The sequence below is a fragment of the Tachyglossus aculeatus genome, chromosome 1, assembly GCF_015852505.1.
Source record: "Tachyglossus aculeatus isolate mTacAcu1 chromosome 1, mTacAcu1.pri, whole genome shotgun sequence".
In the NCBI taxonomy this organism is placed as follows: Eukaryota; Metazoa; Chordata; class Mammalia; order Monotremata; family Tachyglossidae; genus Tachyglossus; species Tachyglossus aculeatus.
In genome coordinates, this window is record NC_052066.1 from 105,768,848 (window position 1) to 105,786,079 (window position 17,232).

Consider the following 17,232-nt stretch of genomic DNA (forward strand, 5'->3'; position numbering starts at 1 on the left):
GCTGGGGCTCTTTCTTTTAGCCATTTCCCCCCATGTGCTTCCAGTCCCCTCAGGTCATCATCTTGAAATGGTATTAAAGTAGTAAGTGTTTTCAAGTCCTTTGTTCCCAAGTTTTCCAGACCCAGGGAGAAAATTTCCATCCAGCTTCAGGAATGTCGACGAAATGAGCGCCTGAATTCATAATGGGGCACCTGCCCCGACGCGGCAAATCCATAAGAGAATCTTTCTATTATCCAGCTCGCAGCAGCTGCTGACTTGTGGGAATAGGGAAATGGGTTATTGTCTCCGCCCTGGGCACAAACACCCGAGGACAAAACTACTGAGTTAATAAGCAATTTCACTCCCCTGCAGGGCTCTTTCCTGCCTGGGAGTCCGTATTCCTGAGGTCAGACAGGACGAGCCATATGTGCCAGAAACACTGCCGCCGGAGCTGCCCTGTAGACAGGAGCTCGGAGGAGGCTGAAAGGAGACCCCCAAAATCCCAACCACAGTTTGAGGTCTTACCACGTAGAGCTCTAACATGATTTTCCAATATCTACGATCAATCGGTCGCATTTATTTTGCTCTTACCGTGTGCAGAGCACTGTACTAAGCTCTTGGGAGGGTACGGTATAACAGAGTTGGTAGACACATTCCCTGCCCACAACTAGCTTAGGGGAGATTTCTTTGTCAACTATTGCCTTCCAATGTCAAAGGCGACAGTCTCAGGGTTGGATGTATCACTTCGCTGCCTGTGAGCACAAAGTTTAATGCCAACCCTTAGTTAACGGAATGGTTATTCATTGTGAAACTATATCAGTTCCATCCTGAACTTACTCTGAAATCCATCCAGCCCAACTCCTTTCCATTTTTTCAGCAAAGGGATTGATTCGGTAGGAAATTAGTGATTATAATTCCATCACAACACATCTTTATTGCTTTTTACTTGATCCTGGTATATGAGGTTTCATGTATATTGCTCTTTTTATATAATTTGATACACACACACATACATACACACACTATCTCTCTCTCTCCCTCCTCCCTGTCCCCCAAACCCACTCTCTCTTCCGTCTGAGCCTTTTCTCTCATCTCTAGTAATAACATAAAAAAGCACCCACACTCTTTGTGCCATGCTTTCTCTAGATTTCTCTCCCATTCAAGCAATCCTGCCACGTTTGAGACCGTGTTGCAGCATGTTCATACAGTTTGTAGGGCAAAAACCGCAATTTAGGAAAAAACACATGTAGCGATCTTAGATTATCAATGGAGAAATTTTTTTCCCTTCCCTAAAAATTGTGGTCCTCTCTTACCACCTCACCCCTTCTCCCTCCCTCCGACTGCCAAAAAAAATGTGTTGCTCTCGATTGGGGTCCGAAGGACTTGTCGGCAAATCTGTCACTAGCCATTATCTAACATCATGACACGTGTCCCTATTCTTTTTCCACATCTAGCCCCTGAACACGTTGTTTTTGCATCTTTTTGTGGCCGTTGAGGAATACGCGGTCGGCTGTTGCACAGAAATCATCAGGTGAGTTGTACTATTACAGCTAATGGGTGAAGTCTGAAGGGTTATTAATTCTCCGTAAAAAGTGAGGCACAAAATAAGAGCAGTGACAAGACAGGGTGTGTTGCCAAAAAAGCATGCTGTAGCTCTTAATGGCATTCTGTTAGTCCAGAAATTTAGTTTATCATCGTTTTAGAGTTTTCCAGTCTTTTGGCTTAAGCAGAGTAGGGAAGCAGACTTCATTTCGCTTTAGGCCCAGGCAGGGTAGCGTAACATACTGTTTCCTTTCAGAAATATTCTCTCACCAGATATAATTTTCTTATGATGAATCTCACGCTCCATCTGTCACCGTAGCTGTTCTGAGGCCCCCTTGTCAGTCAGGCAGCGATCTGGGCAAATTGATTTTGGGGGGCTGGGGGTAGGGAGGGCCGGGACAATCGGCATCGGTGAAACTTAAGAAGCTGCGAATGTCGCCGAAAAATCTCTTTCCCCCAAGGTTATCTTCTGAAATGTTCATTCACGTGACAGATGATAACGACGCTGCAAGGAATACCATGTGTGTGTGTGTTTGTGTGTCTGTGGGTGTGTATGAGCAAGATGTCTGCGGGCTCGCGTCCAAGCAAATGCTGCTTGCTTAGGATGGTCGGCCTTCAGCTTGCAGGCGGGGAGTCCCAGTTTTTCGGTTACTTTGTAATGTCTAACCAGACCATCCAGATGCCAGGTCAAAGGTTAATATTGGCAGAAATCTGTTCTGTTGAGCCAAAATGGCACCCTTTATCCCCTCCCTGCCTTAGGATGGGGAGAGGAGGAGCTGGATGAAATCAAGAGCTGAAGAGAGGCGAGGAAAATTGGAAAGAAAGAGAGGGAAAATCATAGCGAATCAAGATTTTCAAAACATCTTTTTGGGCGGGAAGGAAGCCAATTTCCTTTTAACTTTTGAGGACGCATGCCTATTTTTAGGAAATGTTTTATTAAGGTATTTGCTACTAAATTGGCTATTGAAGAGATTTGCTCATCATTTAGTGGTGATTATTATCGTGACTAGCATCGTCATGGGTATTATTTTTATTTTTTTCTAGTGCCGTTTATAAGGCGGTTCCCGAATTGCACTTCATATATCTCTTAATTCCAGCTCACTTGAATTTAGGTAAGATTCACACTGTTAATCCTACTAATATGGTGAAAATACTGTTACATTTGCATCTTAACGAAACAGTTAAGGAGTTATCATTATCATTTTTTAAACATACTTCTCTTACAGCCGTGTGAGATTTGAACTGGTTTATTTATTTAAAAAAAATGCCTCCAAGATGCCAAACTTCTTTTTCTCGATTCCAGGCCCAACTTTGAAGACTGTTTTTGAACCAGTGGGCTGCCTTCCATGTTTGACATTTGAAGAGGACTTTGCCGTGTTTGTCTGTCTCAGGCAGAAGTACTGTCCTCGGTTATACATTCGAAAAGCCAGGTAATATAATATGATCCCTGATATTATATGTATGTATGCATATTACATATTATATATAGTATACATGTGTATGTCTTTATGCTGATTAGTCTGTAGGTGAGAGTTCCATGGCTTACCAATTTTCACTAAAAGGAATTATAGTTTTTAATTACATTTGTAGCCCACCCATTCTTCCAATTATAAATGAATTCTTTCATCTTTCATGATCACATAAATTGCAGTTTACAGTTTGACAAGTTACACTGTTTTCATATGGCAAGAGGAATTGATTGCTGTATTAGAAGCTGTATTCAAAAGACTTTACCAAAACATTACTATTTCCTCAAGTGAAGCCCACTGTTGGGTAGGGACTATCTCTATATGTTGCCAACTTGTACTTCCCAAGCGCTTAGTACAGTGCTCTGCACACAGTAAGCGCTCAATAAATACGATTGATTGATTGATTGATTGATTGAATGTTGATTTGAAAGAGAAAGAATGATCCAGAGATGAAGACCCTTAGGAGGTCCCGCAACAGAGTCCTCATAGTTCATTCATTCATTCAAAAGTATTCATTGAGTGCTTACTGTAATAATAATAATAGTAATGATGGTATTTATTAAGCGCTTACTATGTGCAAAGCACTGTTCTAAGCGCTGGGGAGGTTACAAGGTGATCAGGTTGCCCCACGGGGGGCTCACGTCTTAATCCCCATTTAACAGCTGAGGTAACTGAGGCCCAGAGAAGTGAAGTGACTTGCCCAAAGTCACACAGCTGACAATTGGCGGAGCTGGGATTTGAACACGTGACCTCTGACTCCAAAGCCTGTGCTCTTTCCACTGAGCCACTCTGCTTCTGTATGCAGAGCACTGTACTAAGTGCTTGGAAAGTGCAACTTAGCAATAAAGAGAGTTCAATATTCTTTGTAGAAACTCTGTGACTCACTGTGTGGCTTACTGTCGTGACCATGCTCAGAAAGTGAGCCAATCTGTCTAGAATGATGGCATTTAATAACTGCTTACCTTGTGCCGAGCACTATGCTAAGCACTAACATAGATGCAAGATTATCAGTTCAGATGTAATACTGTCCCAACCGGGGCTCAAGCGCCACAGTGGAAAGAGCCCGGGCTTTGGAGTCAGAGGTCATGGGTTCAAATCCCGGCTCCGCCACTTGTCAGCTGTGTGACTTTGGGCAAGTCACTTCACTTCTCGGGGCCTCAGTTACCTCATCTGTAAAATGGGGATCAAGACCGTGAGCCCCCTGTGGGACAACCTGATCACCTTGTAAACTCCCCAGCACTTAGAACAGTGCTTTGCACATAGAAAGCGCTTAATAAATGCCATTATTATTGTTATTATTATTATTATTATTATTATTATTATCTTACAATATCCTTGAAAACAAATAGGAAACTCAGGATGACTGTGGAGCAAGGATTTTATTCTTTAAAGCCTTGTCTCCTGCATCAGACTCCTTTCATTCATTCATTCATTCATCCAATCGTATTTACTGGTCAGTTACACTGTGCGGGGCACTGTACCAAGTGCTCGGGAGAGTACGATACAGCAATAAACTGACACATTTCCTGTCCACAGTGACCTTACAGTCTAGAGGGCTCCTCTGAACTCCCTGCTTCCTATCTCACCCCCACTCCAGCCCTTCACTCTGCTGCCCAGAACATTTTTGTACAAAACTGTTCAGTCCAGGTCTCCCCATTCCTCAAAAATCTCCGACGTCCGCTCACCCACCTCTTCATGGAGTAGAAACTCCTTACCATCGGCTTTATATTTAAAGCACTCAATCAGCTCTCTCCATACTACAGCCCAGCCCTCAGGCTTCACTCCTCCAATGCCAATGAACTATCTCTCCACCAACCTCTTGCCCATGTTTGTTCTGGATCGCCCTTCCCCTTCGTATACGACGGACTACACTTCCCCACTGTCCAAAGTCTTGTTCAAATCACATCTCCAAGAAGCCTTCCCTGACTCTGCCCTCATTCATTTCCCCTACTCCCTCTCCCTTCTACATTGTCTCTACACTTAACTTTATACCTTTGGTCTTGTCTTACGATGTCGAGTCATCTCTGATCGATAGCGAGGTCATGGACCCATCTCTCCCAGAACGCCCCACCTCCACCTGCAGTTCTAGACTGTGAGCCCACTGTTGGGTAGGGACTGTCTCTATATGTTGCCAACTTGTACTTCCCAAGCGCCTAGTACAGTGCTCTGCACACAGTAAGTGCTCAATAAATATGATTGATTGATTGATTGATTCTGGCCTTGTATCGTAGAGTTTTCTTGGTAAAAATACGGAAGCGTTTACCATCGGCTCCTTCCACGCAGTAAACTTGAGTCTCTGCCCTCGACTCTCTCCCCTGCCGCTGCTGCCCAGCATGGGTGAGTTTTGACTTGCAGCAGATTGCCTTCCACTCGCTAGCCACTGGCCAAGCTAGGAATGGGATGGGTAGGCCTCTGCTTGATTCTCTCTCCCTAGTTGAGACTGGTAGAGGGCTGGAAACTCTCCAGGTGCCACCCTGAGAGGGGTCCATACCTTTTAAGCACTTGATATTCAACTAACTCTCAGCCCCACAGCACTTATGTACATATCTCCATCCCCTCACCCCCTCCTACCTCTCCTCCTTTCTTTCCTTCTCCAGCCCAGCCCGCACCCTCTGCTCCTCTGCCGCCGCTAACCTCCTCACTCTCGTTCTCGCCTCTCCCGCTGTCGACCCCCAGCCCACATCATCCCCCTGGCCTGGAATGCCCTCCCTCTGCACATCTGCCAAACTAGCTCTCTTCCTCCCTTCAAAGCCCTACTGAGAGCTCACCTCCTCCAGGAGGCCTTCCCAGACTGAGCCCCCCCATTCCTCTCCCCCTACCCATCCCCCCTGCCCTACCTCCTTCCCCTCTCCACAGCACCTATATATATGTTTGTACAGATCTATTACTGTATTTATTTTACTTGTACATATTTACTATTCTATTTGTTTTATTTTGTTAATATGTTTTGTTTTGTTGTCTGTCTCCCCCTTCTAGACTGTGAGCCCGCTGTTGGGTAGGGACCGTCTCTATATGTTGCCAACTTGGACTTCCCAAGCGCTTAGTACAGTGCTCTCCACACAGTAAGCGCTCAGTAAATACGATTGAATGAATGAATCCATAACTTATTCTAATATCTGTCTGTCCCTCTAGACTGTAAGCTCCTGTGAACAGGGAATGTGTCTACCAACTCTGTTAAACTGTACTCTCACAAACCCTTAGTCCAGTGCTCTGCACCCAGTAACTATTCATTCAATCGTATTTATTGAGCGCTTCCTGTGTGCAGAGCACTGTACTAAGTGCTTGGTACTTAAAGAATACCACGGTTTGATTGATTGATAGAAATAGCTGCACTGGGAAGTACGTCTCACTAGCCCAGCAGGGGAGTATCATTGGACTCATTAGAGAAGCAGCGTGGCTCAGTGGAAAGGGCATGGGCTTTGGAGTCAGAGGTCATGGGTTCGAGTTCCGGCTCTGCCACTTGTCAGCTGTGTGACTTCGGGCAAGTCACTTCACTTCTCTGAGCCTCAGTTCCCTCATCTGTAAAATGGGGATGAAGACTGTGAGCCCCCCGTGGGACAACCTGTTCTCCTTGTAACCTCCCCAGCGCTTAGAACAGTGCCTTGCACATAGTAAGTGCTTAATAAATGCCATCGTCATTATTATTATTATTATTAGACCATAAAGAGTCTCCCTGGCCATTACACGAATCCATTTGCAGGATTTGAATCCGTGATCACTCTTGAACTGTGGACCATCAAACCCGACAGGCTTCCTGACATTCCAAGATCCCATCCTTCAGGTAGCCACCCTGCTCCATGTGGGAAGCTTTATCTCTTCTGTCTCTTCCTTAATCATCCTGACCCTGAGAAGTATGGCCTAGCAGAAGGAGCTCAGTCCTGGGAGTCAGAGGATCTGGGTTCTAATCCTGGCTCCACCACTAGTGTGCTTTATGGCCTCCGGCAAGGCAGTGCACTTCTTTGGGCCTCAGTTACCTCATCTGTAAAATGGGGATTAAGACTGTGAGCTCCAAGTGGGTCAGGGACTGAATCCAACCTGATTAGCTTGTATCTACCCCAGCACTTAGACAGTGCTTGGCACATAGTAAGTGCTCAATCAACACCATTAAAGAAACAAAACATGGAAGCTGATTGGCATCCATGTGCTGATGGTCACAGACTGCCTGTCACCCAGGCTCCCTGAAACCACTCACTTCTACAGTGGAGAAAAGAGGGAATCCAGTGCCTGAGGCTCCTCTAAAAATTAAGGCTCCTCACGGTGATGAATTATAGGCCTTGGCCCCCTCTGTTGCTTCCAGAGGAAGAGGTGATGCTATTCTAGAGGTTTTAATTTTTGTGAGGTGTGCTGTCTAATCAATCAGTCAATCATATTTATTTTAACTCTGGCCTAACTGTTAGGGAGAGTACGATATAACAGTTGGTAAACGTTTTCCCTGCCCACAACGAGTGTGGGCAAGCTGGTTTTCCTTAGATTGATCATACAATGCCCAGCTTTAGCGATACGAAACTACTCCAGTTACTCATTTTAGACACCGTATCACTCCTATTAGAGAAGCAGCGTAGCTCAGTGGAAAGAGCCCGGGCTTTGGAGTCAGAGGTCACGGGTTCAAATCCCGGCTCTGCCAATTGTCAGCTGTGTGACTTTGGGCAAGTCACTTCACTTCTCTGGGCCTCAGTTACCTCATCGGTAAAATGGGGATGAAGACTGTGAGCCTCCCGTGGGACAACCTGATCACCTTGTAACCTCCCCAGCTCTTAGAACAGTGCTTTGCACATAGTAAGCACTTAATAAATGCCATTATGATGATGATGATGATGATGATGATGATGATGATTATTATGTATCATCTTGGGCCAACCCAGAGGTTAGAGCAGCCATGCCTAAACCATCCCTGGGTTTCAAGACTCAGACAAAAAAGTAGTCCTATGTTTGCTACTCAAGTGGAGAATTCATTTTCATCCTGAAATCCTTACTGCATTTGCATGCCAAAAGAATCAGCAGCTCCAAGTGCATTCGGCTCCCTATGCAAATTGTCCACTTCAGCAAGGACAAACAGAAGGACAACTGCCCTCCCCCTCATGAGCTCCGCTGTTGGTTAGGTCTCAGGAGACATGTCCTCTGCCCCCTTCTCCCCATGAATTTGCATTCAGATGCTTTCCCATTTGTGCGGGTTCGGGATGCTCAATGCAGATGCAAATTCTTTTGATGTCCAAAGGTTTCCAGGAGAGAAGGGGACCCTGCGAAGGAGGCCGGTCTCCTCCATCTCAAACTCCACATCACCTGCTATAACTCTGCCCTCTCCCCTACCCATCAACAATACGTCTCCTTCCTTACTGACTCCCTTATCCAACGACCGTACCAACTGTTTCTGACTTCTTCTTTAAGTCTTAAACTTCTTTAAGTCCCCTAACCTCACTGCTTTCCCCATCTCTGGCCCTGGATGATATCACCAGCTATGTCATTGACAAAATTGAAACCACCAGGTGCGAGTCCTCTAAAATCTCCCCTGTACCTCTCCCTGACCTCATCATCAGCTCCCTGTCATCTCTCAGGAAAGGATTTCCCGATTTACTTTGAAATCCACCCCCTCATCTTGGATCCCTGACCCTATCACTTTGCACTGTATTAAAAATACTTGCCTCCTCATTTCTTCCCTCCTGATTGCCATCTGCAATAGATCACTCTCCAATGGCTCCTTCCCCTCTTCTTTCAAACAAGTCCACATATTCCCTACCTTAAGAAAAAATGAAAAAACCCTCTCTTGACTCAGTGCGCCCTCCGGTTATCACCCCATCCTCATCCTGTTATTCCTTTCTAAACCCCTCAAAGAGGTTGTTTACACCCTTTTCCTCCACCTTCTCTCCTCAACTTCCTGCAATTTAGCTTCCACCGGCTCCACTCCATGGAAAACGCTTTCTCCGAGGTCAGCAGTGACTGCCTTTTTTTCCAAATGCATTGGATTCTACTTCATCCTATTCCTTCTCAGCTGTCTCCCAAACTGGGGACCACCCCTCTTTTCATTCATTCATTCATATTTATTGAGCACTTACTGTGTGCAGAACACTGTACTAAGGGCTTGGGAGAGTACAATGCAACAGCAGACAGACACATTCCCTGCCCACAGTGAGAAACACTGTCTAACGTTGGTTTCAGTGACATTGTCCCCTCTTGTTTCTCCTACCTTTCGGGCTGCTCCTTCTCCATCATCTCTTCCGCTGGTTCCTCCTCTGCGTCCCAGCCCCTAACTGTGGGGGTCCCTGAAGGCTGCGTTGTGGGTCCCCTTCTATTCTCCAGCTTCACTCTCTTGGAGAACTCATCTGCTCCCATGTACTAAGCGCTCAGTACAGTGCTCTGAACAAATACGATTGAATGAATGGCTACAACCACCATCTCTTCCCAGATGGTTCCCAAATCTACCTCTCCAGCCCCAGCCTCTCTCCTCCTCTGCAAGTCTTTCATTTCTTCCTGTGATCAATCGCATTTATTGAGTGCTTACTATGTGCAGAGCACTGTACTAAGCCCTTGGGAGAATTCCTGTCTTCAGGACATCTCCATTTAGATGCCCCATTGGCGCTTCAAATTTCAAATGTTCCAAACGGAACTTCTCATATAATAATAATAATGATATTTGTTAAGCGCTTACTATGTGCCAAGCACTGTTCTAAGCACTGGGGTAGAATCAAGGTAATCAGGTTGTCCCATGGGGGGGTTCAGTCTTCATCCCCATTTTACAGGTAAGAATAATAATAATAATAATAATAATAATAATAATGCCATTTGTTAAGCACTTACTATGTGCAAAGCAATGTTCTAAGCACTGGATGAAGTAACTGAAGCACAGAGTAGTTAAGTGGCTTGCCGAAGATCACGCAGACAAGCGGCGGAGCCAGGATTAGAACCCATGTCCTCTGACTCCCAATCCCGTGCTCTTTCCACTAAGCCACGCTGTATATCCAAACCCTTTCCTTCCCACAACTTTCCTAACACTGCTGACAGCACATTTTCCCCATCTTCCAATTCCACAATCTTGGCATTATCCTTGCCTCATCTCTGTCATTCAATCAGCATATTTGGTCTGTCACCAAATCCTGCCAGTCCTAACTTTGTAACATCTTTAGAATCCGCTTCACCCTCTCCATCAAAACTGCCACCGTGCTGATAATAATAATAAGAATAATAATGACATGTATTAAGCGCTTACTATGTGCAAAGCACTGTTCTAAGCACTGGGGAGGTTAGAAGGTGATCAGGTTGTCCCACATGGGGCTCACAGTCTTAATTCCCATTTTACAGCTGAGGGAACTGAGGCCCAGAGAAGTGAAGCGACTTGCCCAAAGTCACACAGCTGACTGGTGGCGGAGCCGGGATTAGAACCCATGACCTCTGACTCCAAAGCCCGGGCTCTTTCCACTGAGCCATGCTGCTGATCCAAAGCGCTTGTCCTATCCTACCTCTCGACTACTGCCTTCTCACTGACCTCCCTGCCTTCTGTTTCTCCCCCTTTAGTTTACGGTTCACTTTGCCGCCTACGTCATTTTTCTTCAAGATGATTCTGTGCGCATCTCTTAGACTGTGAGCCCACTGTTGGGTAGGGACCGTCTCTATATGTTGCCAACTTGTACTTCCCAAGCGCTTAGTACAGTGCTCTGCACACAGTAAGCGCTCAATAAATACAATTGATTGATTGATCTTCCCACTCCTCAAAACCCCCCAGTGGTTGCCCATCCATCTCTGCCTCAGGCGAGAAACTCCTCACCAGCAACTCTAGAGCACTTTATCAGCTCTTTACAATAATAATAATGGTATTTATTAGGTGCCTAATATGTGCAAAGCACTGTTCTAAGTGCTGGGGAGGTTACAGGATAATAATGATGGCATTTGTTAAGCGCTTACTATGTGCAAAGCACTGTTCTAAGCGCTGGGGAGGTTACAAGATGATCAGGTTGTCCCACAGGGGGCTCAGAGTCAATCCCCATTTTACAGATGAGGTAACCGAGGCACAGAGAAGTTAAGTGACTTGCCCCAAGTCACACAGCTGACAATTGGCGGAGCCGGGATTTGAACCCCTGACCACTGACTCCAAAGCCCAGGCTCTTTCCCCTGAGTCACGCTCCTTCTTCTTTATCTCGTCTCACTTCTCAGCCACTACACTACCCTATTCTCATCATCATCATCATCATCATCAATCGTATTTATTGAGCGCTTACTGTGTACAGAGCACTGTACTAAGCGCTTGGGAAGTACAAGTTGGCAACATATAGAGACGGTCCCTACCCAACAGTGGGCTCACAGTCTAAAAGGGGGAGACAGAGAACAAAACCAAACATAGTAACAAAATAAAATAAATAGAATAGATATGTACAAGTAGAATAAATAAATAAATAAATAGAGTAACAAATATGTACAAACATATATACATATATACAGGTGCTGTGGGGAAGGGAAGGAGGTAAGATGGGGGGGTGGAGAGGAAGACAAGGGCAATTCTCCTTCCTTTTATTCTTGTATTTGTTAAGCGCTTACTATGTGCCAGACACTGTACTATGGTCTGGGGTAGATACAAGCTAATAAGGTCGGACACACTCCACGTGTCTTAACTTCTCTGTGCCTCGGCTACCTCATCTGTAAAAAGGAATTAAGTGACTTGCCCAAGGTTACCGAGCAGAGAAATGGCAGAGGCAGGATTAGAACCCACGTCCTTCTGGCTCCCAGGTCTAACCACTAGCCAACACTGCCTCTCTGGGTTTCCTGTGCATTAGGGTTCGTGCCTCTGAGGACATTGAAACTGTGTTTGTTTCTATAATTCTATTTATTTTGATGGTATTGACACCTGTCTACTTGTTTTGTTTTACTGTCTGTCTCCCCCTTCTAGACGGTGAGCTCGTTGTTGGGTAGGGACCGTCTCTATATGTTGCCAACTTGGACTTCCCAGGCACTTAGTACAGTGCTCTGCACACAGTAAGCGCTCAATAAATACGATTGATTGAATGAATGAATGAATGAATCTCACCCCCACCCACAGCACACTTATGTACATTTCCTTGTACTCTGCTGCTTCTCCTTTCTTTGATGTATTTTAATGCCTGTCTCCCCAAGACTTTAAGCTTCTTGTAGGCAGGGATCATTCCTACCAACTGTATTGTGTTCTCCTAAGCGCTTAGTACAGTGCTCTGCACATGGTAAAGCACTCAGTAAATACGATTGATTGATTGGGTATCATTCAGCTCTCTTCCACTGCTCCGAGTCCACAATCCGTCCCGTGCTTCCATAGTAAGCACTTAACAAATACCCTAATTATATTATTATTATTAATTACAGTTGGCAACGTAGCCAAAGAGTTACAATCTCTGTCCTTTAGGAGAACACATTTCTCCAAACTTATCCATCAGGGTCTTCTTGTGGTGTTGATTGAATTAGGATCAGGTTTGGTTGCCAACTTGTACTTCCCAAGCGCTTAGTACAGTGCTCTGCACACAGTAAGCGCTCAGTAAATACGATTGATTGATTGATTGATTGGTTGTTTTTTTTTTCTGTTGGATTTATCACTCTGTAAAATGAAATGTTAGCTGGCTTCATCTGGGTTTTGGGAGATAGGACCAGGGCCAGCCATGGTGGATGGAGAAGCAGCGTGGCTCAGTGGAAAGAGCCCGGGCTTTGGAGTCAGAGGTCATGAGTTCTAATCCCGGCTCTGCCACTTGTCAGCTGTGTGACTTTGGGCAAGTCACTTCACTTCTCTGGGCCTCAGTTACCTCATCGGTGAAATGGGGATGAAGACTGTGAGCCCCCCGTGGGACAACCTGATCACCTTGTATCTCCCCCAGCGCTTAGAACAGTGCTTGGCACATAATAAGCGCTTAGCAAATACCAAAATTATTATTATCATAAGCTCTAGACTGTCAACTCCTCCTCTAGACTGTGCTCCCTGTGGGCAGGGAGAGCTCTACCAACTCTTTCGTACTGTACTTTCCCAAACGCTCAGAACAGCGCTCGGCATGCAGTAAGCGCTCAATAAATACAATCGATGGAAGGGGATGGAGAGGAGATCAGAACTCCCTTTCAGGCCCTGCCCACCCTGAGCCATCTCATCTGGGGGCTGAGGTATCCCAAGGAGACAGCAACCCCTTACCATTTTTACATCTGTGGAAATTCTTCCAGGACCACCATCTCCTCCAAATTAATTCATTCCTTCAATCATATTTGTTAAGCACTCAATCATATATTGTACATACTTGTACATATCTATTCTATTCATTTTATTTTGTTAGTATGTTTGGTTTTGTTCTCTGTCTCCCCCTTTTAGACCGTGAGCCCACTGTTGGGTAGGGACTGTCTCTATATGTTGCCAACTTGGACTTCCAAAGCGCTTAGTACAGTGCTCTGCACACAGTAAGCGCTCAATAAATACGATTGATGATGATGATGATATATATTTCAGGAAATTAATTCATGCCTTCCATCATATTTATTAAGCACTCACTTTGGGCAGAGGCATCAGTGTTCCCCAACACAAACGTGCCTCTGAGGGCAGCAAGCAGACCAGTCCAAAATGTTGAGGGCCTTAGAGGGAGAGGAGGACAGTGGCAGGGAGATAATGACCAGGACAAACCCAAGGGCAGGTAAGTTTTCATTCTCAGGTACCTACCAAAGGTACTGCCCATCTTTGGGTTTCCCAGTACATACATGAAGGTGTGGGCTTCGTGTTTGCCTGTCAACGACACTGAACAGAGTGGGCAAGAGGCCGGGCGCTGAGTCTCATGCTAGGTTTGGGAATCAGTCGAATTTCTTGAGCACTTACTGTATGAGGAGCACTGTACCATTCATTCATTCATTCAATCGTATTTATTGAGCGCTTACGGCATGCAGAGCACTGGACTCAGCGCTTGGGAAGTCCCAGTTGATGACATGTAGAGACGGTCCCTACCCAACAGCGGGCTCACAGTCTAGAAGGGGGAGACGGACAACAAAACATGTGGACAGGTGTCAAGTCGTCAGAACAAATAGAATTAAAGCCAATTGCACATCTTTAACAAAATAAATAGAATAGTAACTATGTACAAGTAAAATAGATAGAGTAATAAATCTGTACAAACATATGTACAGGTGCTGTGGGGAGGGGTACTAAGTATATAAGTACTAAGAACGTACCATAGAAGGAAAAGATATTGTTCTTGCCTTCAAGGAGCTTATATGTCTTATGAGTCAGGGGACCTGGGTTCGAATCCTGAATCCGTTACGTCTGCTGGGTGACCTAGGGCAAATCACTTAACATCTCTGTGTCTCAGTTTTGTCACCTGCAAAATGGGGAGTCGATATCTGGTCTCCCTCCTTCTGTGAACCCCGTGAAGGACAGGGACTGTGTTCTACCTGATTCTCTTGCATCCGCCCCAGCGCTCAGTACAGTGCTCGGCACATGGTAGATGTTTAACAAATGCCACAAGCGCTTAACAAATACCAACATTATTATTATTATTATTATTATTATTATTATTATTATTATTATTGTGAGTGATTTTCCAGGTGCAAGTTGATTCATAAACAGAGCATCTTTCAGACTAATTGTGAAGCCTTAGGGTTTTACTATTTGTGAGAAGTGGTTCATAATCACTGACTTGCCATCTTGTGTGAGTATTTCCAGAGTAGTCATCAGCAGATAGGACCTCCTGAAGGAGTGATTTTGTATTAAAACTGCAAAGCATCAGGAACAAAGCCAATCAAGTCGATGGTTAATCACTGATATTGTTATTACAAGCCTTAGAAAGTTGACCCCACTGTGAAGTTTGAAGGTTGATAGCGGAGAATACCAGGCTCAGTAGTTTTCCATTAACCTGCCCAATTTTCTCCTCATTTATAGTAATTCTTGGATTCATCCTTAGCTCCATCCTCTGATATCAATAAAAAAAGGTAGGGTTTGGATTGGGGTAGTTAAAAATAGCCAGGTATTTTTTTTCTTAATGTGTCTATTTTACCTTACGGTCAGTTTTCATAGAATAAGGGCGTTACGTTTTTGACAGACCTCGCTTTAAGGAATACACGTGTAGCGATTCTCTCACACAAACGCACAACCGTCTCTTCACACAGGATACCATGCCGCATCCAGAGCGGCGTGTGTTGTTGGAAGAACTTTGCTTATTGTATCTTCGCATTCTATCCTCAATGCAGAGTGACAACACACGTTGTAGAAGGATTGACCGTTCTCTCCCAAGAGCCTGAAACAAGGCTGTGCACAGTCGGGACATCATCATCATCAATCGTGTTTATTGAGCGCTTACTATGTGCAGAGCACTGTACCAAGCGCTTGGGAAGTACAAATTGGCAACATATAGAGACAGTCCCTGCCCAACAGTGGGCTCACAGTCTAAAAGGGGGAGAAGGACGTCACCCCCACCTTCTCAGAAATCTCCAGTGGTTGCGTATCCACCTCCGTATCAAACGATAGCGCCTCACCATTGGCTTTAAAGCTCTCCATCACCTTGCCCCCTCCGACCTCACCTCACTTCTCTCCTACAACCCTGCCCACACACTTCGCTCCTCGGCTGCTAACCTTCTCACTGTGCCTTAATCTCACCTGTCTCACTTATGACCCCTGACCCTCTTCCCGCCTCTGCCCTGGATTGTCATCACTCCTCAAATCCTCCAGACCATTGCTCTCCCCCTTCCCCTCTCTTCAAAGCCTTATTGAAGGCCCATCTCCTCCAAGAGGCCTTACCAAACTAAGCCCCACTTTTCCTCATCTCCCACTCCCTTCTGCGTCACCCTGACTCACTCTTCCTTTCCCCCACCAGCCCCTCAGCACCTATGTATCTGTAATTTTATTTATGTGTATCATCACCATCAATCGTATTTATTGAGCGCTTACTGTGTGCAGAGCACTGTACTAAGCGCTTGGGAAGTACAAGTTGGTAACATATAGAGACAGTCCCTACCCGGCAGTGGGCTCACAGTCTAAAAGACTGTGTCAATGTCTATTTGTATTCATTCATTCATTCAGTCGTATTTATTGAGCGCTTACTGTGTGCAGAGCACTGGACTAAGCGCTTGGGAAGTCCAAGTTGGCAACATATAGAGACGGTCCCTACCCAACGGTGGGCTCACAGTCTAGAATTGACGTGTCTCATCATCATCATCAGTCGTATTTATTGAGCGCTTACTATGTGCAGAGCACTGGACTAAGCGCTTGGGAAGTCCAAGTTGGCAACATATAGAGACGGTCCCTACCCAACGGTGGGCTCACAGTCTAGAATTGACGTGTGTCTCATCATCATCATCAGTCGTATTGATTGAGCGCTTACTATGTGCAGAGCACTGTACTAAGCGCTTGGGAAGTACAAATTGGCAACATATAGAGACAGTCCCTACCCAACAGTGGGCTCACAGTCTAAAAGGGGGAGACAGAGAACAAAACCAAACATACTAACAAAATAAAATAAATAGAATAGATATGGACAAGTAAAATAAATAAATAGAGTAATAAATATGTACAAACATATATACATATATACAGGTGCTGTGGGGAAGGGAAGGAGGTAAGATGGGGGGATGGAGAGGGGGACGAGGGGGAGAGGAAGGAAGGGGCTCAGTCTGGGAAGGCCTCTTGGAGGAGCTGAGCTCTCAGCAGCTCTTCCTTTCTCCCACCAGCCCCTCAGCACCTATGTATCTGTAATTGTATTTATGTGTATCAATGTCTATTTGTATTCATTCATTCGTTCAATCGTATTTATTGAGCGCTTACTGTGTGCAGAGCACTGTACTAAGCGCTTGGGAAGTACAAATTGGCAACATATAGAGACAGTCCCTACCCACCAGTGGGCTCACAGCCTAAAAGGGGGAGACAGAGAACAAAACCAAACATACTAACAAAATAAAATAAATAGAATAGATATGTACAAGTAAAATAAATAAATAGAGTAATAAATATGTACAAACATGTATACATATATACAGGTGCTGTGGGGAAGGGAAGGAGGTAAGACGGGGGGGATGGAGAGGGGGACGAGGGGGAGAGGAAGGAAGGGGCTCAGTCTGGGAAGGCCTCTTGGAGGAGCTGAGCTCTCAGCAGTTCTTCCTTTCTCCCACCAGCCCCTCAGCACCTATGTATCTGTAATTGTATTTATGTGTATCGATGTCTGTTTATTTGCATTCATTCATTCATTCAATCGTATTTATTGAGCGCTTACTGTGTGCAGAGCACTGGACTAAGCGCTTGGGAAGTCCAAGTTGGCAACATATAGAGATGGTCCCTACC

The 17,232-nt window shown here is 45.2% G+C and overlaps 1 protein-coding gene across 1 annotated transcript in view; it reads left to right on the forward strand.

Annotated features, from left to right (window-relative positions):
* The window catches only part of CFAP61 (cilia and flagella associated protein 61), a 389,026-nt gene that overhangs the window by 26,746 nt on the left and 345,048 nt on the right, over positions 1-17,232 (forward strand). The window contains exons 3-5 of the mRNA XM_038744718.1: positions 1,434-1,510; positions 2,566-2,633; positions 2,825-2,951. Of these exons, the coding sequence (XP_038600646.1) occupies positions 1,434-1,510; positions 2,566-2,633; positions 2,825-2,951 (272 nt within the window). The remainder of the gene's footprint in view (positions 1-1,433; positions 1,511-2,565; positions 2,634-2,824; positions 2,952-17,232) is intronic.